The following is a 27,666-nucleotide window of genomic DNA, read 5'->3' as shown; positions in this document are numbered from 1 at the left end:
CCCTTCCGTCCAAAGGTTAGGGAATCAACAGAGCTCTCTAGTCCAGCTTCGGATAATGAAAGGAGGCTGAGCTTCTGCAATCCACTCTGTGGAAAGCTCATGTGTGAAAACCAGAGAATAAACCTGGATTTATAAGCACTGCCGAACGGCGAAAAGAAAACAAACAGAAGGAAAAGCACACTCGGGGCTGGAGCAAAGGTAAAGTCCTCTTCTGCATACGCAAAGCTTCCTGGTCTCCTTTGAACGGTGAACGCACCTCCGCCGGCGGCGGCGCTGCTGCTACTGAAGAACTGCTGAACGTTAAACGCGGGAGGAGAAAGAGGTTACTGTCGCTTTTCCGTCGCGCCGTTCCCGACCGCGCCATGAAAACTTCTTCGGTCTTCCTCTACTATTGCCTCGGCTTTGCCTGGAACGTGTTCCTAATTTATTTTCTCTCCACTTTATCGAGGAAAGGAGAAAAAAAGTCAAGCGACGTCTTAGCCTACGGTGGGCTGTGGAGGTTTCTGACAGTTCTCAATCTGGTAAGCGATGCAAAGCCGAGTCCTAGGTTACCCGAGCAACGCCGAAGATATCCGCCCGCCTGCCCTCTGCGCCTCTGGAAACGGGTGGCTTCTACTTCCTGCTGTTAAATAGCATTGGTGTGGCGAGGGAAAGGGGCGAGGGGCGTAGTTAGGCTGCTACTATCGCCAAGCGAGTGGGAGTCCAACCACGTTACGTTGACCGGTCACCGGCACCCAAGGCCTAATGAATTCTATACCTGGTTACTTTAAAGCTCTTTAGGCCCCATCACTAACTGAAATTGCAAAGTGTGTGTGTGTGTTAGAGGGAGATGCAATGCGGGTTGGTGAGGGGGGAAGCTGAATTCCTCTGCTGAATGTGAGTTTACACCAAAACAGCTTTTTAAAGCTGCCCCCCCCCCTTTTGCAGGAGTTAAATCCCGCGTCAAGAGACCACCAGGGGAAAATAATTGTGTGTGTGTGTGTGTACTGTACAGGGGATGTGCCAGCTTCCCCCATGATACAATTTAAATGACCCACACACACACACTACCACTTCATAGGGATTCATAAGCAGACCTGGGTCTTTCTGGATACAGGTTTTTTGCCATCAGGTCTAATTTAGTCCTAAAATCTGTGTAACTGTCTTTGCTCATTTTCATTCCTTGCCTCTCCTTTCCCTGAGCAATGGTCAGGGATGATGGGAATTGTAGTCCAGCAACATTTGGAGGGCCATAGATTCTGCCCCACCCCCAGTAAAGTTTCAGAGGGGCAACCATGTTCGATTGTTGGAACAGAAATCTACACTTCAGAAGGGGAAAGTCCTAAATACCAAGACTTCAGGCATACCTGTAGCAGCTCTTTGGGCCCTGGCCCTTTTTCTGCTGCTGAACTGATGCAAAGCTAGGAAGTTTCTGCTGACGTTTACCTTATTTCTGCAATTTAATATCTTGCTTTTTTACTTTGATTCATGCATATACAACTATAAAGCCAGGTTCATGATCTAAGTTGGGGGACAGAAATATACTACATCCCTCTATGCAGTCCATGTAGTTTGTTAAGGATGATAGGAACTGTAGCTCTGTTCCCAGGATGCTTGAGGGAAGCCATGTGCTTTATATGTATGACTGTCAATGGCGGCTCTCCCACCCACCCATTGATCCTTTGGACATCCTTGCTTTATGCTTTCAGGAATACCGCTGGAGGGTAATGGCTAAACTTGTCCTCTCTCTCAGCGGAGGTTTCACACCTGTGTTGTTCCTTAATCTGTAGAGTGTAGGCTCCCTGTGTAACTTAGAATATTTTTTCTTTTCTAAAAGTCTCTATGCTACAGTGCTTGTCTGGCTGTGTATTCACCAGTTTTCTCATTCGGACCATTCACAGATGGAAGAACCTGTCTTTGCCCTTGAGGCAGGAGCAAGACTCCGGTTTTTATGGCCTCTGCTAAGAGTCTGTCTATAGCTCTACTGCTACCTTACAGATGAACTATAATACTCCCTTGAGGTGGTCTTTTTATTATTAACGGATCTTTGCACATTCAGGCTAACAAAGCTGCTTAGTTCTCATAAAACCTTCTTATTTCAGTCCATGAAACAAGACAGTGGTAAAGTTTACCATCCAAACTAATTTATTAAAACACTTCCAGTAAATAAGATAGATTTAGCCAGGGGCAATTTCCGCAGTGCTGATTCATGGTTCACCCTGAAAACTGCCTTCTTAAGGGTTCATTGAGGTATGTACAATTAAATATGGATGAAGAACTTCTCATTAACTGTACCTGTCTTTATTGTTATTGTTTTTAGCCAATGGCCATTACAATATAAGTAACAATATTGAAAACATACAATAAAACATATTTATAAAACATTTGTAAAACCTTAGTTTTCAATCCAATGGTACATGAATAAAACCCTGGGCTTTCAAAAGCTAATAAAAGTAGTGATAAAGATGATAAAATTTGTTTAGATTAGGAGTGTAGTCGAGTACTCAAGTGGTCCCCCCTTTGCTGTTGAGGCTAATGCTAACTGTAATTAATTTAGGTTTTACAGGCTGTTTTCAATGGGGTCTCCCTGCTAGTCGATGCATTTGTACTAATGAAGCAACAGCAAATTGCTAAGTCCATGTTTCCCTTCAGAGACTTGCTCTATGCTGGCCTGGCTTTTCCTGTCTCCACGGTAAGTTTTGAATAAACATATTATTGTTGTTGTTGTTATTATTATTTATTACATTTGTATACCGCCCCATAGCTGAAGCTCTCTGGGCGGTTTACAACAATTAAAAACAAATATACAAATTGAAAAACACTTTTTTTAAAAAAAATTCAAAAACACATGCTAAAATGCATGGGAGAAGAGGAAAATCTTGACCTGGCACCAAAAAGATAACAGTGCTGGCGCCAGGCGCATCTCGTCAGAAAAATAATTCCATAATTTGGGGGCCACCACTGAGAAAGCCCTCTCCTTTGTTGCTAGCCTCCCAGCTTTCCTTGGAGTAGGCACCCAGAGGAGGGCCTTTGATATTGAGCGTAGTGTATGGGTGGGTTCATGTCGGGAGAGGCGTTCCATCAGGTATTGTGGTCCCAAGCCGTGTAAGGCTTTATAGGTTAAAACCAGCACTTTGAATTGTGCTCGGAAACATACAGGCAGCCAATGCAATAATTGTTATTATGCCAATACTTAGAGACAGCGTTAGTTATTGTAGGATTATTCTGAGCCAATGTTGATGCTTTAGGTAAATGATGATAATTCAATATTATTATTATTTTGTTGTTACTGTAAATGTAGTAGTAGTATAGTATTGCGGCGGATGCAGTTTAGTGTGTAATAGAATACAATCGTTCGGTGCTTTCATATACCAAGCGACGCAATTAAAACAAAGCAAGAGTGTTTGATCTCTAACATCTCCAGGTAGAGCTGGTAAGGTCCCTGGAGAGCTGCTGCGAGTCAATGCAGAGCTAAATGTACTAATGGTCTGGTTCCTGTTTTTACCTACTCGCTATAAGGCAACTTCCTATGTTTCCACTGAGTTTCTGCTGACTTCCAAAATCCAGATAAACACCTTCAGGGCCACTTAGCATGTTACAACCTGCAGCACAACCAGGGACGTGTGTGTTTGTACCCACACCTCTGTTTTCTGTTGTATGTTGTCATGTCCATACTGGTATCTTCTTATTACGGAAGTGCACACATTTTTTTCTGACACGATAAGTTAGGCAGAAAACAAACATGCAGCTGCACTTACCCATCCATCCATATTTCATTGCGTGCCATAGCACTGGATCCAGCCTAACAAGGACTAAACTAGATGTGGTGTGTGCTGTTAATCCGTGATTAGCCTTTACTCTGAATTTCTTCTCAACAGAGAACAGGGAGGGAGACCCTTTTGTGGGGACAGGCACCAATTATTTGCTGGGGAGGGGGGGAGGAAGAGAGAAAACCAAATGTATTCCATAATTCAGGTTCCTGTATGCCTCTGCCAAACTATGCTTGAGCTGAACCTCTGCCTCAGCTAAGCACTTTTCACTTGAAAAGTCCCATCTTTACGATGAATAATAATTCATGTGCAGCCATATGGTAGAGTGAGGACTAGACATCAGTACTCCAGCGTAAACATGTGAAATCGAGACAATTTTCCTTAGCAAACTCCAAAGGAGCAGAGTAAGCTGTTTCAGATGTCATTCTGTCTTCTTCGCCTTCTTCACCATTGTTTCTATACCAGTACCACGTAAGGGGCTAAATGCAGGGAAAGACTTGCTTCTTTTTATAAGCAATGCATACTGTTTTTAGCAGGACAACATCCTTTCTCAGCTCCTATGTCCCTCTCTGGTCTAGTCTAAAGTGGATTACTCGTGTTCAAAGTGAATACAAAGCCAAGAAAATGCGAAAAGAAAACCAAGAAAATGCAACTGATACTGGAATTATTTTTCTTGCATTGAAATACACGCACTGAAAAGGCTCCCTCAATAGATGAGGTTCACTGCTGAGGCGTTAAGCCTGTTCTTCATAAATGAGGAGGATGTTATCATGTCTCTTGGAGACTTGGTAACCAGAAGGTAGATCTGGTCATCATCAGAGGCAGAGCTGGTCCTGCTATTAGGCAAAGGAGGCAACTGCCTCAGGTAGCAGATACTGGGTGACGGGGCAGGGGGCAGCAGTGACCTCCTAAACCTTCCGTCTGTTTCCTTCTATTGAAGGACAGACCTGGGTATGCTACGCAGCCTGTCTTGGGCTAGTCTGCTACCTCAGGTGTCACAGAGGACTCTATCACATCACCAGTGTTGAAATAAGATTCAGTGTCTGGTCCAGAATGGACGGAGGGCAGCTTGTCCTTTGCCTCAGGGCCAGTCCTGTCAGCACAATTTGCCCTCCTTTCCCCGGTTCCTGTTTTTGCTTTTCTGACCCTTCTTGCTTTCTAAATTAGTGGGAGGGTCCCATGCTTGGTGATACTGTCCATGCTTGGCATCGTTGGGATCTTCAGTTTGAAAAGGATCTCAAACAGCACAGCTGAAAAAGAGACACTGCCTGTGGGTCCGAATAGATTGCATTAGGCTGGGTGGATCAGTGGTCTGGCTCTCTATCTAGAAGGCAGCTCCTAATATTCTTCATTGCTTTTCCTCTCTTCCTACTCATGGCAGTCTTTGCCAGAGAGAAAGAGACAAGAAAAATCTTTCAGAATCTAACATGGTGAAAGAACATTCCTATGAAAAGCAGTTATACTATTGCTTGTGTAGTTTTTAAAATGGCTGTTGTACTTTTAATCATGCAACACTCTTTGTATACAAGTAGAGGGCAATGAAGTTGATTTTACCACCCTCTCAAACACCTTGCCCAGGAAGTGAATATTAGGGATTGGAGAGAGGTTTTCTAAAGCCTCTGGATCCAGAGAGGACTTTTCAAGAGGGGTTGTAACACCGCCTCTTTCAAGACAGTGGGTATAATGCCCTCCTGTAGTGAGGCATTGACCACTCCCGGACCCATCCAGTCAATCCCCTCCTAGACTTTACCAACAATGATGGGCAGGAATCAAGAGGACACATGGTTGGCCTCACTGCCACAAGTGTCCTGTCCACATCCTTGGGCTGCAACAACTGAAATTGATCCTACAGGGTTTACTGAATCTGAGCACAGTTCTTGCATTTTCATCAAGTCTCTGAATTTAAGGACTGAGAGGAATTTGAGCCTTCCTGGAAGCCTGTCAGTCTATTGCTCTATATGTCCTGGCTGGCCTTGATTACTCAGTGCTTGGAGAATGACTCTTTGACATGCTCAGAGGCACTTTACATGGCCAGCAGGCACCCTCACGTGTTCACTGAACATGTGGAGAAAAGCATGTGACAGCCCCTCTACTCTGAGGCTAAGGACTGATACCTATGTTCTGTAGCTCAGTTTAGTTTCCATAAAATGATTTTTTAAATCATAAAACATACAGTGTTGTGACAAAGTCTAAAACCATGCATAAGTGGATTCCAACCACTATCCAGGTTGAAGTACTTTGCTGTTATACTTTTTTTTTAATGCTCTGTTTCAGTTTATCTTTACAAGCTTTTGGACATTATACCTTTATGATCGGCAGCTGATTTACCCCAAGAGCCTTGATCTTATCTTTCCTGTATGGATGAATCATGCTATGGTGAGTAAAAAGTAAAACAACAACAAAATGGGACTAAGACATTTTGCAATACATATTTCATCATTAAGCGATTGGTGCAAAAGAAAGTAGACATGATTCAGGCAATTATTTATTTATTTATTTATTGACTTATATCCCGTCCTTCCTCCAGAAGGAGCCCAGGGCAGCAAACATAAACATTAAAAACACTTTAAAACATCATGAAAACAGACTTTAAAATACATTAAAACAAAACATCTTTAAAAACATTTTTTAAAAAAGCTTTCAAAAATCTAAAAAAAAGATTAAAAAACATTTTTAAAAAAAGGTTTAAGAACATATTAAAAAGCAGTTCCAACACATGCAGACTGGGATAGGTCTCCACTTAAAAGGCTTGTTGAAAGAGAAAGGTCTTCAACAGGCGCCAAAAAGATAACAGAGATGGTGCTGTCTAATATTTAAGGGGAGGGAATTCCACAGGGTAGGTGCCGCCACACCAAAGGTCTGTTTCCTGAGTTGTGCAAAATGGACCTCCTGATAAGATGATATCTGCAGGAGGCCCTCACTTGCAGAGCACAGTGATCAACTGGGTATATAAGGAATAAGATGGTCTTTCAGGTATCCTAGTCCCAAACTGTATAGGGCTTTGTACACCAAAACTAGAACCTTGAACTTGGCCTGGTAGTAAATGGGCAGCCAGTGCAATTCTTTCAGCAGCGGGGTGACATGTTGACGATACCCTGCCCCAGTGAGCAGTATCACCACCGCGTTTTGCACCAGCTGCAACTTCTGGACCAACCTCAAGGGCAGATCCACATATAGCGCATTACAGTAATTCAGCCTGGAGGTTACTAGTGTGTGGACAACAGCAGTCAGGCTATCCCGGTCCAGAAATGGCCATGGCTGTCTTACCAGCCAAAGCTGGTAAAAGGCACTCCTGGCCACTGAGGTCACCTGGGCCTCTAGCGACAAAGATGGATCCAGGAGCACCCCTAGACTACAGACCTGCTCTTTCAGAGGGAGTACGACCCCATCCAAAGCAGGCAACTGACCAATTATCTGAACTAGGGAACCACCAACCCACAGCACCTCCATCTTGCTAGGATTCAGACTCAGTTTATTGGCCCTCATCCAGCCCACCACTGAGTCCTGGCAGTGGTCCAGGCCTTGCATGGCCTCTCCCAATTCAAATGTTACAGAGAAATAGAGCTGGGTATCATCAGCATACTGCTGACACCTCACCCCAAATCTCCTGATGACCACTCCCAAGGGCGTTGTCCCTGTATTTTAATATCTGTAAATATGGTAAGTGCGGGTTTATTAAGTGGTATATGGTAAGTGACTGAGTAAGAGGGGGGAGTACATGGGCTAGAATGCTGGAGAATGTTGGATGATGATTGGCTGAGTGTTTGAATGGCTGAAGGTATAAATGAGGATGACAGTTGAGTCGGGGGGAGTTGTGGGGAAGTTGTTGGCGGTTGGTTGTGGAGTGTGGATTGGAGTTGGTTGTGGGTTGGATTATATTTGCCTGGTATTTAGGCAGAATATATAAGACTGGAAACATAAAGAGTGACACTATATGAAACCATACGCTTGTTGAACATTCCTAAAGTAATCTTGTTATTTCCTGGAGTTTATAAATAAATATTTTATTGGTTTACCAAAAGCCTGATCCTTGGCTGGGGTTGATACAGACCAGAAGGGTGGGCAGGGTAATACCAAAGGCAGAGAAACAGTATCAAATGGTGTAACATTGTCAAGCATATAGAGCAACCCAGGGCTGTATACTTTATAAACAAAGTACAGGGGGGTTGTGGACAACAAGGGCACTCAAACACATAGTAACAAGAAGCCAGAAGGAGACTAAAGGCAAAGTCTCAGGCAGTATTGTTTACAGGAAGTGGCTGGTGGTGCTGCTTAGAAGTGGGATCTTGTGAGATCTGTGCTAGGGTGAGCTAAAGAAAAATAAAAAGTGTGATTCTGACTGCTGGTAGCCACGGGTGGGAGCCTGACAGGTGGTGCCAGTGGGAGGAGCATTACATGCGTCATATAGATGTTAAACAGCATGGGGGACAAGATGGTACCCTGCAGCACCCCACAGCACAACTGCCAGGAGGCCAAAAGACAGTCACCCAGTGCTATTCTCTGAAAACAACCTTGGAGATAGGATCAGAACCACTGTAAAACAGTTCCTCCAATACCCATCTCACCAAGTCGGCCCAGAAGGATACCATGGTCAATGGTATCAAAAGCCGCTGAGAGATCAAGTAAAAATAACAGAGTTGCACTCCACCTTTCCTTCTCCTGGTAAAGGTCATCCATCAGGGCGACCAGGGAGATTCAGTCCCATAAGCAGGCCTGAACCCAGACTGGAATGGGTCAGAATAATCTGTTTAATCCAAGAGTACTTGCAACTGCTGCGCCACAACCCTCTCAGTCACCTTCCCTAAGAAGGGGGTATTTGTGACAAACCAAAGAGTCCAAGGTGGGCTTTTTCAGGAGCGGTCGGATCATTGCCTTTTTCAGGGTGGCTGGAACCACTCCCTCCTGCAATGATGCATTGACCACACCCTGGATCCACTCGGTCAAACCCCCTTGGCAAGTTTTAATAAGCCAAGAGGGCAAGGTTCGAGAGGACATGTTGCTGGCCGCATCATCGCAAGCACCTTGTCTGCGTCATCAGGCCACATCAACTGAAACCATTCCCAAGTAGCTGCAACAGACGTTGCACTGGACACATCACTGGGGACTACAGTAGATGTGGATGGGGCATCAAGACTGCTACGGAGGTGAGCAACTTTACTCTCAAAAGTGCGTTGAAACAATTCACAGTGGACCTCTGAAGCGTCTAATACTCCATTTCTTGGAGTTGATGTCAACAGACCCCTGACAATACGGAAAAGCACCACTGGATGGCTACTTGAGGATGCAATGCAGGCAGAGAAGTGGGCCTTCTTCACCGGCCTCACCCGCACACAGTAGGCACAGTTATGTTGTTGCCCGATCAGCCTCGCAACATGTCTTTCGCCACTTGCGCTCTAGCCGTCATCCAGCTTGTTTCATTGCCCTTAGCTCACTAGTGTACCAAGGTCCAAACCGGTCTCCACAATGCCGGAGAGGGCGCTCGGGGCCAACCATGTCAAGAGCCCAACATGTCTCTGTGATGCCCTTCCCTGGCTCTCCCTGTCAGGTTCCTACCTGCTTGTGGCTACTGCCTGTCACTAGGCACCACCAGGGACTCCACCAGTCCGGACTGTCCTTTTTTATGGTTTCTCTCTCCGCTCTAGCACAGACCTCACCAGATCCCCCTGCTAGGCAGCATCACCAGTCACGTCCTATAACCAGTATTCCCAGAGACTCTGCCTGAGTCTCTCTCAATCAGGTTACCTCTGTGACTGCGTGCTTAAGCTGTCCCAATCCCTTTGATCTATATAGAATGCATATAATTCTGGTTTGCTCTGGATACTTGTGGTGTTATATTCTTCCCTTCACCGCTGCCACCAATTGTTACAGTTTCCCTTCAGCCTTGGTAAGTACCTTGCCCTCCCCTCTGGTCTGTATATTCCCCAGCCAAGGATCAGGCCTCCGGTAAACCAAAATAGTGTTTATTAAATATTAGAAATAACAAGATTACTTTATAAAGGCACATAAGCATATGGTTTCATCTATTCCTGTGATACTTGTCTTAGTATTAATCCGAACTCCACACTCTCCCCACATCCACCAACTCTCCACACAATCTCCTCTCAAAAACCCCACCAAACACCTCTCAGACAACCCACCGACGTCCACCCAGATTCAACTGTCATTCTTCCTTTTATACGCTCAGCCATTCTAACACTCAGCCAATCATCCAGCATTCTACTGCTCATTTACTCCCCCCTCCTCTTTCATTCCACTTACCACATATCTTCTATACAAACAGCACTTACCATATATACATTAATACAGGAACATCACAGTCTCACTGTTCCACAGCGTGACAAGGGCTTCAACAGGGTCCACCTGCTCTATCTACTTGGAAGTGTTCAGTATTATAAAAATACAAACAGAAATAGGAACTAATTTGGTTGGTCCTATTTCTTAGCAGAGATATAAAAATACAAGCAGCAGAATGAGAATGTAACCAGCCCCACCTTTCTCTATATAAATAACGACAGACACAATCCTTTAGGTAAAAGAAAAGAATGTTTACTCACAACCTCTTCACATGTTCAGAAGAAGATAGGTTCTGGCTTAGAAGAAAGAAAAATATAGAAGTCTCAGTCCATCTTGGTGTTGGTATTGATGCTCTTAGCAGAGAGCATCATGCCATACAGCCTCTCTCAAAGGTAGGAAGATCAGCAATGGAGAATATTCAAAAATCCCCCAGGACAAAGGAGGAGGAAGTTAGGTAAGTAACCCCCACCCATTAGGAAGTTACATCATGGTAAAACAGGTACATGGGATGTTCCCCAAATATCCCTTAAAGTGACCATGCAACATTTGCCTATTCCAACAGGAACTCTCCCTGGTCATTCAGGAATCCTGTGCATTCCATTAGTCTCTGGACTTAGACCATCTTAATCTGTCCACCATCCCTGCAGGGAAGGATAGGAGCCATAAGTCTAAACTTCACCAGGAAGTGGTCTGACCATGACAATGGGGTGACATCCACCCCCTCTATCTCCAGACTTCCCCTTCCTCCATCTGGAGCAAAGACCAAGTTGAGGGTGTGCCCTGCCCTATGCATTGGGCCATTGACAACTTGAGACAGCCCCATGGTTGTCATGGAAACCATGAAGTCCCAAACCGGAACACTAGAGGGAGCCTCAGCATGGACATTGACATCACCCAGCACTATTGTTCTGGGCTCTTCCAATACCACAGCTGAGACAGCCTCCGCCAGCTCGGTCAGAGAAGCTGCTGGGCAACAGGGTGGGCAGTACACCAGCGGCAACCCTAGTTTACTGTCTCCTTGGCCCGACACCAGGTGCTGCCCCTCACAGTCAGCTCCAAGACAGAGTGGTTTCCTGGTGACAGAGATGGAAATTCTGTAGACCACAGCAATTCCTCTCCCCCATCCCTGCAGCCTGTGCTGGTGTTGCACCGAGTATCCAGGTGGGCAAAGCTGGGTCAGATCAACTCCTCCCAGCTCACCCACCCAGGTCTTGGTAATGCACACCAAATCGGCACCTTCATTCACGATCAAATCCTGGATGAGTATGGTCTTATTGTGTACCGCTCTAGTATTAAAGAACAACACACAGGCATTGGGCACAGCAGATGAGCAATGAGGAACCCATCCATGAAAGGAGTGTCAGCAAGGAACAAGGCGCAGACAGCCTTGCCCTCGTCTTCTATGGCAATTCACCACCTCCTCATGGCTATACTTCCCTCTACCTGTGATCACTAAAATTGGGGTGGCATCACCCATGTTCCTCCTTAGTGAGATTCCTCCTAAACACCTGATATGGATCCAAGAAGAACCCACCAACAAAACCTACCTGAGCCAATTATCCCAGTAGGCATCTGCAAGAATTGGGAACAGTCAGACCCATTCAATTTTTTCACACAGGACAGATCTACTCCCCCCCATCTCACACCCGGGGGGGGCAGCCTTCTGCCAGTTACAGACTCTCACTCTGAAGGCTTCTGGCGACTTTCTCCTATCATTCAGTTCACTGCACAGGCTCTCACCCTGTGCAGGAACTACACATGTGCCACACACACCCCCTACCACCAATCATCTCTCTAGATTGGTTTAAAAGAAAAAAGGGGAGAAGGAAATAGAAGAGAGTAGCACCCCAACTCTCAGGGCTCCTCCCTAAGAGCAGCCAGGCTTTTATGCTTCTTGACCCAGCCAGCAGCTGATGCTAGAGGCTGCAAAATTAACTGCAGCCTCTCTCTGGAGCCAGGGTCAGGCAGGGGGTCCCAGTCCTTGCAGCACTTACCAGGGACGTCAGCTGTCTCAAGAGACAACAACGCAGAGGAGCGAGCAGCAAGCACCCAGATGCTCAGATACTCACTCCCAGGGCAGGTCTTCTTCAGTCCCCCTAGTGCTGCAGCTTACACATTTTTAACTTCAATTGAGCTCAGTGGGAGGGTCAAAAACATACTTAATCTCTCCCATGAATTAAAAGTGCTTAACTTTGAAAGGCTTGTGTCCCCCAGACTTTGCAAATTTTCTTTTGTTGCTTCTATGGTGCCTCTTTAAGGATACATCAACAATGAGTGGGCACCTGACTTGCCAAAAGAAGCCTTAAAGCATGGGGGCAGGGGGCAGGGATGTCAGTGAATCATTGCTTGCCAAGTTTAAGTCAATGGAAAGATCTGCAGTCATTAAATGGAGCAGGGATGGAGGCAGTGGAGAGACACTTTCTAGGATGGTTACTGCAGTGCATATAAAAGAATGAAACTGCTGTTGGTGTAAACAGAATGTTATACAATGTAGAACATCTGGGAATACAAATGAATGTTTGGCAGTTTTTAGAAAGTAGTGAAAGAATCCAAAAAGGTATGTAGCAGGACCTCTCCAGCCGAGCCGCGAATATGTGTGGTAGCATCAAGCAGCATAGTGAAATGATGGCTAATTGATTTCTGTGTCTTATATTCTAAATTTAATTTAACAAACAAAAAAGAAAGGAAATGATATGTTAAAGCTCCTTGCTGGTTGAGGGCTAAAATACTGTCAGGAAATAGAAGCTGTGGGTGTGTGTGAAATTCATGATGTGTCCTCTTGGGAATTGGTGGGTGGAAAAGTTCAGTATGAGACTGAGTCATAAGAGCCAAAATGAATGAAATAGCCATCATATCCAAGACTCAAGATTGATTCTCTCAACCTTCCATTCTCAGTGCGTATTAGGCTGCTAGCTGTAACACAGGGCAGTGCTACAAGATCAGTGCTCTGTGCTGTGAAACTCTACCCTCTGAACTCTGGACATCCTATTGGACCTTCCTGTGGCTTCAGAGATTTCACCTGGCATTGCCCACACACACTTTAAAGCTCATTTCATGAGAAGCTGGTGTGGTGTCGTGGTTAGAGTATCAGATGGGCGGAGCAATCCAACTCAGGGGCAGCCAGCGTATGTTGTGCTGGAGCAAGAGAAGCCAGCATAAAGTTCTGCCACATCCAACTGTTGTTCAGGATCCTCTGGGTTGGCTGAACACCAGCTCAGCTGGGGGCTGCATGCAGGGACAAGAAAGTAAAGCCTGCTCCCCACAATACCATCGGGAAGGAAACCTTCTCCGTTGACTTCCATTGTAATTATTTTCTTAGATCAACCTTTTTCCCGGCCTGGATTGGGACCTGCAGGAACACTCCGAACACGAGTTGGATATGGCCTAAGTCTCTTCATCTCAGCCCCTCCCTGACATGTCCTGACACGCCCCTTTTTCGGGCCTTATGCTGGCTCCACTTGCTTCAGTCTCAGCTGAGCTGACTGGTCCCAGCTCAGTTGGACTGGACTGGCTGCTCCAGGCTGAACTGGGCTAACTTAGGCAGGCGTAGCCCAGCTGAGCTGGGACCAAGCCAGCTCATCTGAAGATCTGCCACATCCAACCCCCCTCATCCCAGTGTAGATGCAAGTTGAATTGTACCTTAGGACAGGGAAGACCCAAATTCAAATCCCCACTCAGCCAGGAAGGTCACTGAGTGACATTTGGCCAGCCACTGTCTCTCAGCCTAGCCTATCTCACAGAGTAATGTGAGGATAAATACTCTGACTTTGTCCCTCTCTGTGGTCACAGTCTGGATCAGAGTTCAAACCTGTTATTTCATTGGAAGGAAAGCTTCCTTTGGCATGTATTGAAAGTAGGTGCAGGACTGTAGCCCAAAGCATTATGAACTGTTTTAAATGAAAAATGGCATAGCCTAAATATTTTATGTTGCAGAGAAGTTAGAATGAGTTGATTTTTCAGAACTAGTGTGATGCTCACTCAGAAGGCAAATCATTTTGCATTAATTATTCAACTTAGGCATGGAGCTAACTGATGGACCCTTTTGGCTAACATTTGTTATGTCCATGTTTTCCAAGAAAACCAGCATTTTCTAAGTAATTTAAGTTCACTTATGAACAAATGTGAGAACATTTCAAAATGCCCTTGTATCAGCAAGCTGAAGTAAAAGGAGGCAAAAGAGTTGGGAAGAGCTAGGCACCACCACATTGTCCAAAATTTGTTGTACTACTGACTGAGGCTACCACCATGAGTACTGCCTCAGTCATGTGCCAATGAAGGAGGAAGTAAGACTGAACATAACTCCACATAGCAAGGAATTATAGTATCTTCCCTATTTATTTTTCTGACTGAGTATATTGCTAAACATGAATCAGTACATGCCTACATATGTGGATATCAGTAATATTTGTACAGGGAAGATAGCGGGAGGAGGAAATGCCTTTACCTTCTACTGCAATGGTGTCATTAACTAGCTAACTACTTACCTATTTCATTTGCAAGGACAGGAAGTGTAAGACCTACCATTTCCTCATCCCAACACAAACACACATGCACATATGAACATCTAAGGATGTGAATATCAATGCTTTTCTTTTCTTTAGTTTATTTGCTGCCACTTATGTTTTTGTGGTGGGTGGTGGTAACAGTGTTCCACTCAGCAGTCACAAGCTGTTAGCCACCATTTTGGTTTCCTGAAAACCCCCTTCTACCTACAACCCCCTAGTAAGAAAGCTCTGTCCTTGCTATGTTGACCCATACCCCCAGTTGCTGTATCTGCTGGGGTGGAGTGAAGTTGCTCTTGTCTGTTTTGATAATGAGTCTATGGGATCTCAAGCATAGTAAGCTCTGTTTCATGTCCTCTTTCCTCTGGAGGAAATTGGATGATCTGATCAGAATACCGTCTAGACAAGGGAAGACCAAACACTTTGCAGGTGAAGATGAGCTACCAGGGCCACCAGGATAGCCTGAATTGGGAGGGCTGGTAGTGATGTTTTGTGCAGATGAAGTTCAGAAACCTGTGATAGATTAACTGGGATATGCAGATAGTCCTTGGGAAGGTCTGTTGAGATCACAAACTAGTCCTTGTTTATGGTTTCTGGGATTGATAACAGAATCTCCATTCAAAAATGGTACTTCATTATCCATCAGTTTGGCCATTTTAGGTCTAATATTTCACGTCTCCATTCTTTTTGGGGTGTAAGGAAAAATGTAAAGCAAGCCTCACATCAAAGTTAGTTCCTTGGGGCTGGTTTGACAGCCTTGATCTACTAAATCTCTGCTAGTATACATTTGTGCTTATCTGAACATTTTGCTTTATATGAGGCCTCAAACCTGTTCCCCTGGATATCTTCCAGTTCCATCATGTATCCCTAAGATACTGAACCTGTTATTAAGATCCGATGAAATATTTTCTGCTGCTGACTTGTCTCATCGCACCTTCATTCATGTGTATATCAGACCCCTTCAGTTGAAACGTATCTGTTTATGTTGCTTCTAGCTTCTGTGTTCTGTCTTCCCCCATATCATACATCCTTCGTCATCCTTCTGAGCATAAAAAAAAAATCATATCGTGGAAAATTCCATCTTGTTTGGCCTTTGCACACTCATTCCTCTTTCTGCCTCGTGGACAAAAGATTGCAATCAACATTCCTAGCCAAAGCCATGTCTTTGTACATCAGCGGGGCCAAGATCCACGAGCACTGCTAGGCCTGGATGGGTGGTATTCCAAGGGGAAAGGTGTTGAAGGGGACAATGAGGAGGCTAGGTGGCTTCACATGCATTATTTCACTAATCATTCCAACAACCTGTAAGGCAAGTCGGCATCATTATCCCCTTATGGGGGAGGGGAAGGCAAGCTGAACGATAATGGCCTCATAAAGGCCAACTTTTTGACTTTATGGCTGAGGCAACCTGGCACTTCTCTGCTCACGTTCTGTTAGCTTCAACATGACAGCATTTTTTCCCCTGAGACTATGGAAGTACATAAGTCCTTGTTTAGCTCCATCTGGTAGTAATGTTGGCTAGACATTACTTCTCCAATTAATAAACGCTTTAGTTTTCCAAGGAGAAGGGTGACTTGTAAGATTGAGGCTCTTTGTTCTAATCTCTGATGATATTTTACTTCCTGAGACGGAGCAACAAATGGCACCCGCTACCTCCTCTCCCACAAATCAAGGTATATAGTACCCAAGGCCAGCCAAGTTATTTTGGCAGTTGAGACAGAAAATCTCACAAGTGCCTCCCCCATGTCCCTAGCAGTAAAAATATAGAAAAACAATACATTAAATAGCTGACAATTTCCTGACACCCAGTATCTGCTGCTCGAGGCAGCCACCTCACTCTCCTTAATGAAAGGGCCATCCCTGGTGGCAGCTCGGAACCCAGTTATCGTAGTGGGTCAAAAAACATCCCACAGGGCCATGGTTTTCAAATTGTGTTCCAGGAAACTCCATGGTGCCATGGGAGTTCATTGATAAGGAGATGTGATGACAGAAGACAAATTCCTCGAAAGACAGCTGGATGGCCACCACCCCTCTTGCAGAATGTGCTTTCTGTTTGTGAGAGGTGGCAGTGTGGCCCAACAAACCATTGCACTCTAAAACACCCCCTCCCCAGAAACCTTTGCAAGGGTGTAGTCACCCAGAGTTTTGGGGGGTTGTACACCCCTTACTTTTTTGGGAATAGGGTCCCAGCAGAGTCTCCATGACTCCAGCATCCTGTGAGCCTATCAGCATGAAAAGGGAGTATCTTAGCCACTGAGAAGAATCTTCTAACATGCTTCTTTGACCTTTCCTGCTGATTGGAGCCAATCAGAGTGAAAGGAGGCAAGTCAGCCACTGGGAAGAGTCTTCTCAGTAGCTAACACTCTCCCCTTTTATGCTTATTGGCTCCTAGGGATGTCTGTTGTGGGAGAAGGCATTAACAAAGATCTCATTCTCAACCCCACAGCAAAAAAGGGGGAGGGGCATGGCTATGACTAACATGAAGGGACCCTGCACTTCTGAATTTGCCACTATACTACTGATCCTTTGCGGCACGTAGAGGTTCTATGGCAGACATGCAGAGATACCACCAGTGCAGGCAATTCCATTTGGAAACTGTTCCCTAAGGGTAGAAAGTTCACTTCCACAGAGAAATGTAGAATTCCACTCCCTAATGGAAATGAGTCAGTGTTTCCAGCCAATTTTGCCAATCCTCAGAGATTGGTGTCAATCCAGGCCTAATTTTGGGGAGTTGCTTTTTAAACAGTTCTCCCCCCCCCAATTTGCTTAAAAATGCTTGCATTTATTTGAATGAATGCTAGATTAAACAATACATTATAGTGGCAATGAAGTTTAATTGTCTCTAATGGCTTGTGGTGTGTGGTGTGACTAGAGCTATATTAAAAATTGCTATGAGTAGAGGCCACTTTCCCTGAGAAGAAAACCAAATTCATTCAAAGGGCTTTCAACTAGTTTTAAGTTGCAGTATATGGTCCATTACTAATGCCAATGCTACAGTTAAGTTTCCATTGTTTAGCAAAAAGAATTCATTTGGAGAGCTAATTGAAAGCCAGTGGCAAATGGGAACCTTTGCAATAAGCAGCCATGCAATGCTTTTGTATTCAACTTTATCAACATGAATTTGTCAAAGATTGCCCCCCAGAGTCCCTTGACCTCAGCACCCCAAGGGGGTTCTTTGCTTCCGAGAACAGCCCCAATTCCCCGGGGTCGCTGCTTCCTGGGCAAACTCTTACCTTCCCAGGATTAGTCACACTCAAATACCAATCCTGGAAGGGGTACACTGCCACCACCCCGTTTTTTAGCTTCCACTCTGATTAAGAGGAATTCAGAGCACTAACGGAGATCCTAGAGCAGACCTATTGTTACACCCTCTGCTGTAGGGCATTAACCCACACTAATCGACGGTAGTCAATAGTGACCAATGATCAAGGACTGAATTTAGAGTCATAAGCCCCAAGCAATACACACCATTACTAAAAGGGTAGTTTGTTTAAAAGAAAAGAAAGGAACATACAAAAAGAGAGCAGCATATATTTCCTTTAAAACTGATTGCCCTCAGCCAGGCTAAACAAGAGATACATTTGCATGATACTGCGAGAGATTCAAACATACAATCAAGACAACAAACCTAGCCTAACCTATACTCACTTCAGTAAACGCCTGGTTCCCAGCAGTGTATCAGCATTGGCAGGCAGGTCAAAGTAGTTGGAATAAGGGACTGGGAACAAGTAACTGAAGCATCACCCTTCGTTTTTATGGGGTTTAGCTGGCAACAGGGAGGGGGCCAATTAGCCATCCTAGGTGCCCCTTCCATGATGATCTCCTTTGAAGATAAGGGGGGCTAGACAGTCACACCAAGGGGTCCTTGATCTGGATACCCAAACTCCTGACTTTGTTCTCAGGAAGCAGATAAGAGATAACAGATAAGGTTCAGTTGCATCTTCTTGACATTAGCAAATTGCCTGTCTGGCACTTAAGCCTTGGACTTCTCCAGCAGAGTATCCCAGGGATCAACAAAGCTCCCAGAATTCCCTCTGGCTGAACCATTTTAGCTTGACCAACCTTAGCTCAAAGTTAGCTATTCTTGACAGAATCGACATAGACTCATTTACTCTTGTGAATGTATTGTTCTTTCACAGTAACTTGCTATGTACTGAGAAAATAGAAATGGAGGCAGACTTAAATGACATTTCTGAACTCAAAGGTTGGCTCAGATTCAACACCCCAGGCAGGACCTGTCCCTCAGCCACTCAAAACTTGAAGTCTTTAATTTGGTGGCTCCTCCCCTGCCCCTGGATCTCATACATGCAGTAAAAGGCAAAACACAGAAAGGTTCTATAAACAGCACAATTGCCAGTTGCAAGTGAACCTAAAAACATAGAAGACACACTGTGGGATTACAGAATGTTATTATTAAAATGCACCATCTATTTATATCTGTATAAACTAGTGCTCTGGCCTCTGCTATTTGATCATGGTGACTTTAGGTGAAGCATATCCTCCTGTTTTCTAAGGGAAGTTAAATAGGATCATAGGAAACTGCCTTATATTGAGTCAGACCAGTAGTCTATTTAGCTCAATATTGTCTCAGGCTTGGCCAATGTGATGCCCTGCAGATGTTGTTGGACTCCAACTCCCATCGATCCCAGCCAGTATGGCTAGTGGTCAAGAATGATGGGAGTTGTAGTCCAACAACATCTGCAGGGTACCACATTGGTTACTGGATCTACAGTAGCTGGCAGGCCTCCAGGATTTTAACCCAACCTGGAGATGTGAGGGATTGAACCTGGGACTTTTTGCATGCAAAGCAGATGCTTTGCCATTGGGCTACGACCCTTCTCCCATGTGCATGCTGGAAGGGCATGAGCAAGAGATGGATGTAGTAATAACAACTTTTGCTGCTTGCTTTTGCTTAGGTTGAAGCATCAACTAATCACTTGATGCTGGTGTGTGTGTGTGTGTGTGTGCTATTTCCCATCTCTTCCACACACTCTTACTGAGTTGGCAGCACTGCTGAGGAATGAAGGCTCTCTGTCTTCAGCATAGGATATCCTGACTGTCAAAAGCAGGACACCTCAGTGGTATCATGTTTTGATGTCAACATATTGATGTAAGAACTAGTAGACATTGTCTAATTGTTAGGAAGTTATTAGGAAAGTGTTAGGAAAGTGTAATTTGTTATTGTATTTTCATTGAAAGTTGTTATTGTTGCTTTTAATAACGTTATTGTCTTGTTATTTAATTATTGTAAATTGTGTTGGGTCCAAAGCTCCCCCTCCTTCCTAGAAGGGCAAGCTAACGCACCCCTCAGCCCTGAATAGGGGTGCAAGCCTTAGCAAGTTAATTTACCTGTCAGTGGTCCAGCCAGATACCAAACATAAATAGACACACACACACAACTTCATCAAGAAGGGGTCTCTAACCTGCACAGACAGCAGTCTGCCAGAGTAGAGAGCAGTGTTTATTTGAGAGAAGCCTCATTATATAAGTTTCATAAGCAAAACAAAGTACAATATTATTAAAATTATAACAAAGGGAATACAATATTACAGAGATATGCAAGCGCATCTGTTTCTCCTTGTTACGTTTCTTACGCTTCTAAAAAGCGAGAGATTGATAAAGAATTCATACACTTGTCAATCTAAGAAAACTTATTTTGAGATAAGAGGCGAGGAAGAGAGTTAGATTGACACCTATTAAGAGATAAGGATGGGTCTAGTGTGCCTGTGGAAGTTCTCAACTCAGCAGTATGACGTAAAACTATGGATGCAATTCTTAGTTAAAGTATTTGGGAACACTTCTTCCTTTGTGCTGAGTCTGTTAATATGCACAGGATGGGTAAAGTGAGGCAAGATAAGGGAAATATCAACAATCCAGAATGGGATACATTTTATCTCTTTTCCAGGAGATTACAGTCAGTAAGGCGCCTCTGTGCGTTCCTTCTCACAAGAGAAGAAACGAAACTTAGAGCCTTCTGTTCCCCACCCACTCTAAGTTCCACAATTCATTGCGGTGAAAGTTCTGGCTTCAATTTAGCATCTCTGAACAACTCTTGGGGCCTGGAAATAAAATATTCTTAACAATTGTACTGTTTTTATTTACAGTAGGGCCCCGCTAATACGGCAGGTTAGGGACCAGGCCCCCGCCATAAAGCGGAAATTGCCATAAAGTGGGGCCCCATAGACTATAATGGGCTGCATCACAAAAAAATGACGCCAAAACATAGCAAAACGACAAAATCGGCTTTAAAATGGGGAATTTCCCCTGCTTGAAAGCTGCCGCATCAGTGGAACGCCGTAAAGCGGGGCCCTACTGTATATGTATTTCTATATTTGTGTTTATTTTTTGTAAGCCGCCTTGAGGGCCTTTTTGCCAAAAGGCGGCATAGAAATAAACCATAATAATAATAATAAAAAGCAAGCCAAGGTGCAAAAGGTCTGGCCTGGCCAGGCTAGATCACCCATTGAGTGTCTCCTTTCTATCATGTATTGTTTACTGTTTGTGACGCATCCTCTGCTATCAGAGATTCATTACGAAAGAGTGGAGGTGTAAGGTGTGTTTATGCAAAGAATCTATATAGATGAGCTGCAATCCAGGCATTCCGTCAGCTTCACAAGCTCTGTCTCCTTCCTTATAATGACTGGCGTACAGTAGGGCCCAGCTTTACAGCATTCCGCATTACGCCGTTCCGCTGATGTGATGACTTTCAAGCAGGGGAAATTCCCCATTTTAAAGCCGATTTTGCCGTTTTGCGATGTTTTGGCGTCATTTTTTCGTGACACGGCCCATTATAGTCTATGGGGCCCCGCTTTACAGCGATTTCCGCTTTACGGCAGGGGCCTGGTCCCTAACCCGCTGTATTAGCGGGGCCCTACTGTAGTAGTATATAGGAGGAAGCAATCATCAGAATGAAAGGATATCCCTTAAAATAAGCCATAAAAAATCTGTAGCAAACTATCAATGTCTTTTTGCTTTTATGCTCTGCTGAAAGAACAAAAAACAAACAGCCCATCATCAGTACCCCCAGAAACTTACCACTTAGCACATTCAGTCAACAGGTAAGAAGGATACAGTAGGGCCCCGCTAATACGGCGGGTTAGGGACCAGGCCCCTGCCGTAAAACGGAAATCGTCATAAAGCGGGGCCCTATAGACTATAATGGGCCGCGTCATGAAAAAATGTCACGAAAACATCGCAAAATGTCGCAAAATCGGCTTTAATACGGGGAATTTCCCTTTCTTGAAAGCTGCCGCATCAGCAGAACGCCGTAATGCGGAACGCCGTAAAGCAGGGCCCTACTGTATTGACTTTTACATCGATACAGCCTGTCTCACCCAGCAGTCAGGCTTGTGGTACTTCAGAAAGGCCAGGACAAAGTTTTGTACACATGATAACTAATGAGGAGTTTCGTAGATTCACAGTGAGTACAATTTTGTTGTGTTTTCTTCCCAGCACACAGTTATATTTCCATTGGTCCTGGTGGACCTCTTTATTACTCCTCATCATTATCCATCAAAGGGGAAAGGGCTCAGCTTATTAGGAATTGCCTCTTCTGCCTACCTCTGCTGGTAAGAGCTTTTGTTTTTTAATGAAGAAAGTCTCTTTCACATGATGCTTTTACATCTTTCTTTAACAGGCAAGAAGCCAAGAGGGAATTCCTTCTCTCACCTAGTAATTACATACAGCTACAAAGACCTCAGTTGAAAAGATGTTCTTTTCTTAACCCTGCTGAAAGAAATCCTGACTATTCAGCTACAATAGACTCCTGATCTGAGTTTAGAGAAGTTTTGGAGTTGTTGAACAACTGCATTATACAACCAAACATTAGGCCTTATGATGGCCTTTTTAGCCTAATCAAATCCTAGATTTAATGAGATTATTCACACTGCTTATTGAAATTCCTTTCCCATGCACGAGCTTGCTTGCTCTCATTTGGCTATTGTGAGCTTGGGGCAGGCATCCTTGGGATTCCCTCAGAACTCTTGCTTTAAAGGGATCCATATTCCAGGAGGAATGGAACTTCTGGCCCATAGGTATAACTCATCCCAATGCAGTATGGCAAGCTGTGATGAGGGAGAACTATAGGAATGGTGAGTGTTCTCTGGATGGAAAGCCTGTCCCTTTTAGAATATGATTAGCCTCTGCTAGTCCCTAATCCCTCTGCCATTAATGTCTGGTATTTTTAGATCCCAGAAAAGAATATTTAGGGGCTGAATCACCTCTCAAAAACATCCCTCAAGCCCCCAGAAAGGCCTCTTAAGAGAAATGTTGGATTCTAAGGAGTTTAGTGTTTATGGTTCCAAACATTTCCTAGCCACCAAAGAGCACCAACCTCCAGCTCTGCCACCTTCCTACTTTTTTTTTTTTATTCTTCAGTAAAGGAAACTAGATGGGCCAGGGCTAGCCAAAGAGATGGTTGTAGCTGAGGTGCTTGCATACCCTTTACACCCTATGTATAACCTTTAGCATGATCTATGGCCTGCATTCATAAATAACTTTGCAAGTTTTAAAGCGTTTTTAGTTCTTTTGTTTGCCACCTTGGGCTCCTTCTGGGAAGAAGGGAGGGATATAAATCAAATAAATAAATAAATAAAAATAAGTGGCTCCTGTTCCCCCAATCCATCTACGCTTTTTAATAGGTGGAAGGATCAACCACGCAGAGCTTTCTTGCAGAGGCTTCTTGCTGCTTCTGAAAGGCTAACTGCTGAGTGCGGATTGAGTTCCTGCACCCTGCAACAGGTGTATCTCACATCTGGGCAGTAAACACGCATAGGAGTAGGCTGTTAAATGAACATCAACCACATCAGACTACATGTATTGAGGGTATTTCTGTTTCCTGTTACTTGCAATGGCCCCACATGGGCATCTACATAACATGTCTGGCTACCCCAACTGCCAAAACATCTCCTAAAAGTTTGTGTATCTGTGAATAAATGCATGTTTGTTTTTTTAAAAATGTATTAAAAAAAAGCCCTACCCCATTGATTTGCTCCCTCTAAGGTGCTGTCTATTGGGGGCAAATAGCAGCTGGGACAGGGTGGTGATTTTTGAGAAGAAAGTGGCATGGGCTCTGATTGGGAACATATTCTGGATTGGGACCCCATGGTTGCTTTTCTTTTCAAAAAATGAGCGGCCAGTTAAAGGGCACTTTTTAAAAAGTGTGTTTATCATAACATTCACTTTGCCCCTTAGAAATCATATTATTTTCACCTGAAGTGCAAGCAGAGTTGTATAGACTATCTGAGTGGCTGTGTTTTAAATTGAGATGTTCTAACTAAAATTCTTTGCTAGGATCCTGTGGATTTATTCAGTGACTGGAAAGTGGGTATACCCTGTCTTTGAGGCTCTAAGTCCACTTGCAATAGCAGCCTTTTTCTTTGGGAGTGCCGCCCTCCTCCTCTTTATCTATAACACAGGAGAATTCCTCTGCCACATGATTTGGGGTGAGTTCCTTCTTACAAATAAATTCTCAAAAGTTACTAGCCCACAGGCTTTTTTTATTAGCCTACACATTCTTCTGTTGTTCAAAACAAAACGGAATGAAAGAAAAAAACTATTTTAGCTTTCCTCAGTTCCCTCCCTGGTCACTTGGTGATTCTTATTCTTCACAGGTAAATCAGGCTAATAGAACTTGTAGATTCACTTGCATGCCAAAGTTGTCATTTTTTTTCTTTCGTGATCCTTGTCGTGGAATTTACAACTAGTTTCTTTTCGGAGGAGACTCAATAACGAAGCCAAAGCCTGTTTTAAGGTTATTTATTCAGCAAAGCGCTTTACTGGAGGAAAGTACATAACTCGACTAAAAATGGTGGGTGGGTACAAACATATATATACCCCTCCCCTCGCTGGATCGTCACCTTGTAGTGGTGAGTGGACTTGAGTGTTCCAATGAACCCTGTGAGCGATGCCATCGGGAGTCATGTACTCCCATAAGGGTCACCCATGGCGGTAAGGTCAAGGGAGAGGAACCAGACAAAGAACGATCCAAGAAAGTCCTCAACCGCAGAACAGGCAGAGGATAACAATGTGTATGTTACAATGGCTGTGAAGGTAGATGAAGGCTGCAGCAGATAAAGGACTTCTAATCGTCATGGTACCCGTGCCATTGGATCAAAGCCTTTTTCTGTCAAGACTGTGTGTTGATCGTGGTGCGCCGATCTCCTCACATAAAACAAATTCACACACAGGCGTCTTCCATAACAAAAGTCTCATGGCGATTGGCAAATGGCGACGGGGGAAGGACTGTGAAATCTAGAAGCCCCTAGTCATGGTCTGGTACATCAGCGGTGGATACAGATTCAGACGGATCCATTGTTAAAGACTATATTTTGGAAGACAATCTTACTCAGTCATGAGTGATCGCCAAGAAGATATATACCCCTACATTCTCATAGCCATAGCAACGGTCTCATCCAATTATTCTATGCTACTGTGATGGTCTGCCCCCATACTAGCTACCCTCCTCTATGCTTTCCTGCGATATCAGTATCCTTGGCACATGTTCAGTCTGCTACAGCTTTTCTGTTCACTATTGTCTATGTGACTCCCCTGCTCAGAAGGAATGGTGGCCAGAATCCTCCTCATCCAATATGCATGACAGGGATAAGATGCATGGAACAAATTATGAACTTTGGCATGGTATGCAAATGTGCAAAGGCATCCCAAAACTACATTATTATGGGCCATGTGACGGCCTGAGGCAGCACCCCACCAACATGGATGTGATGTGGCAGGTGGTCTCTCATTTGTGGCTGAGGATGCTTGTTATTACAGTTTGTGGGTAGGTTAGACCTTTACCCAGGTCAACAGTTAATCTTGCAACAAAGCCCCTTTGAGATGGGAGCAAAGGACACCAGTGCTCTGGCTGTCTTGTGGCCCACCAGCAACTCTTACTCAGACAGCTCACTTTTACCTATAGTATGGCATTGCAAAATGATAGGTAGCACCATTCAGGGGGACAGAGTTTGCCCAGGAGCTGTCAGTTGCTGACCCCTAAGTTAGCTCTCTGCTGTTCTGTGGTACAGAACAAAATCAAAATTGTTTGAATTTCTGTCATTTATCTTTCCAGCAAGTAATTACTGTTGTTCTATGCCTTTGCACAGGTGATTCCATAGTCCGTCTTGACGTTTATAGAAGCAAAAGCAAATGAAACTGTGATGGTGCCAGAGAAAGACCTAGATGAATTAAGAATGAAACCAATGAAGTCGAGCAGGAAGATCTCTCTGTGTGGAACCTTCTCTCATTGCTGTTCAGCATTTAGTGTCTTCCAATGAATCTAAATTCTAAAAAATACCTGGGTTCTGGGAATGGATTTAGGGGTCTGGTTGGGCAGATCTCTTCCAGGGTTCTGGAGGGATTCAGTGGATTCCAAAAAGCTCTAAATAGATCCCCATATACATCAAGCCATATGCCTTGTGTGCCAATTAAACAATGTGTGCCTGCCATGGCACAGAATTCTCCAAGGCTGCTGCAATCTTTCTGGCATAGATTGTACCTACCGTACCACCCTTGCAATTCCTGTGCAGTAATTTGGGGAAGGGGGGGTCAGTGGGCCCAACCTGCACTTGTCTCAGGCCTTTAATGTTCATGCCAGTGTGTCACATTGCTATGGAAACTATAACCCCTACAATGCCAAGCAATGCTAGATGCTTGCTGCAGCAATTCTAGTGCAGATTAGACCCTCCTCGCTTCTCCTGAACAGGAAGAGATGGGGGAGTGCCTACACTGGGAGGACTGCTGCAGGCTTGGAAGGCTTTTGGCTCTCTAGATGACTTCAGTGTGCATATGGCCCTTAGGAAATATGGGTGGGAAAGTCCTAGACCCCAGTCCGTAAAGAACCTGATCCAGAACCAGTACATTTAGATCAAATTGACAATGGACTTCCTATCTTTAAATGAAACTTTCGTACTACATCGTGAAGAATGATGGACAAAATTGACTGACGACATTTCAGATGATTAAGGAAAAAATTAATTATTGCACATTTAAAAAAATACATTGTGTCCCATTTTGAATTCAATGCCATGGGATAAGTATTCATCCTTAATTACTGAAAGAACAGATCTGGAAGTGTCCAATATGGCTACAGCAAGAAATCTGGAATATTAATATCTGAGAGCGGGGGAGAAGGAAAGAGAGGGAGAGAGTTAATGAGATTCCTGACATTTACATGGCTTCCTCTTTCGGGTTTCAGATATGGTAATCCTGAATCAAAATAATGTAATGATGTTTAACATGATGTTAACATTAGGGTTAACACAAATCTCTCTGCCCCATTTTACATTAATTTCCTAACCTCACTTGCTAGTTTATTTCTGTTATTATTCTAAGTGTCTTATTAAGCCTTGGAGAACTGGAACAATCATTCTAAAAAGATGAATAAAGAAATGAACTTGACCCAATGTGTCCTTTAATGGTCAGCATTCTCAAGCATAAAAGGCAGTACCGTCATTTTAATGGTATAATGATTTTAGCTTTTTTTGTTATCATAAATGTCACTATGATTGGCCTGACAAACTTAGTGGGCTGTCAGGGATGTGAAAAGGGGTTATTCAGTGAACTGGAATTTCTCTCCTACTTTAGAAATGTGATATCAGAATTTGGGGAGGAGGCACCTGAAGTCTGCGATAGACAGAGGTAGAGACAGCTGAGAATTTTTAGCTAGCCTGGAAGTTATGGAGAACACATTGTCGCTTTGGAAAATCAGGTGCAGAATCAGCAGTTTTGCTGCCTCTTTTTATGAGCCTGCTTGCTTTCATTAGACTTTGCTTGTATAATTCTGAATAAAGCAAATATTACAAAGACACCATAAATATCCAGTACTCATTCACTCTCCTCCAAAGGAAACTAAACCCTGAAGTGCTGCCCTGGATTTCTCACATCTTAGGGAAGTGGAGAAAGCTTAACAATATTGATTATAATTATGTTTTTTCTCTCTGGATAACAGTAAATATGTACAAGTGCACGTGCATCCTGATTTCCAAATTGGCTGAGGTGAGGTTACAGGGACAAGAATTGCTCCCTAATTCCAAAAGCATTCGATATCTCTATTGCAACAGAATAGGTGGATTGGAAAAATATGTTTAAGAAATCTTCATCCAGTTCTGCAGGATTTCACGGGG

General features: G+C 44.0%; 1 protein-coding gene across 2 annotated transcripts; it reads left to right on the top strand.

Annotated features, from left to right (window-relative positions):
• On the top strand, positions 1-26,941 carry ADTRP (androgen dependent TFPI regulating protein). Of its 2 annotated transcripts, XM_061592008.1 has the most exons (6): positions 6-521; positions 2,537-2,671; positions 6,024-6,125; positions 21,998-22,113; positions 23,837-23,988; positions 25,648-26,941. In XM_061592008.1, the coding sequence occupies exons 1-6, from the start codon at positions 363-365 to the stop codon at positions 25,692-25,694; spliced, it is 711 nt and encodes a 236-aa protein (XP_061447992.1). In that variant the 5' UTR covers positions 6-362; the 3' UTR covers positions 25,695-26,941. The 2 variants fall into 2 exon arrangements, with proteins under 2 accessions (XP_061447999.1, XP_061447992.1); XM_061592015.1 differs by lacking the exon at positions 6,024-6,125 and having other exon boundaries at positions 1-521.
• The last annotated feature ends 725 nt before the right edge of the window (positions 26,942-27,666 follow it).

The sequence above is a fragment of the Rhineura floridana genome, chromosome 1 (assembly GCF_030035675.1).
Source record: "Rhineura floridana isolate rRhiFlo1 chromosome 1, rRhiFlo1.hap2, whole genome shotgun sequence".
Taxonomy (NCBI): Eukaryota; Metazoa; Chordata; class Lepidosauria; order Squamata; family Rhineuridae; genus Rhineura; species Rhineura floridana.
This window is presented reverse-complemented; position numbering and strand designations above follow the sequence as displayed.

Coding starts and splice junctions, on each gene's coding strand:
- ADTRP (XM_061592008.1), top strand. CDS start 363: ATGAAAACTTCTTCGGTCTTCCTCTACTATTGCCTCGGCTTTGCCTGG. Junction 522..2,536: donor TTCTGACAGTTCTCAATCTG/GTAAGCGATGCA, acceptor TAATTAATTTAG/GTTTTACAGGCTGTTTTCAA. Junction 23,989..25,647: donor CCTCTGCCACATGATTTGGG/GTGAGTTCCTTC, acceptor GCCTTTGCACAG/GTGATTCCATAGTCCGTCTT.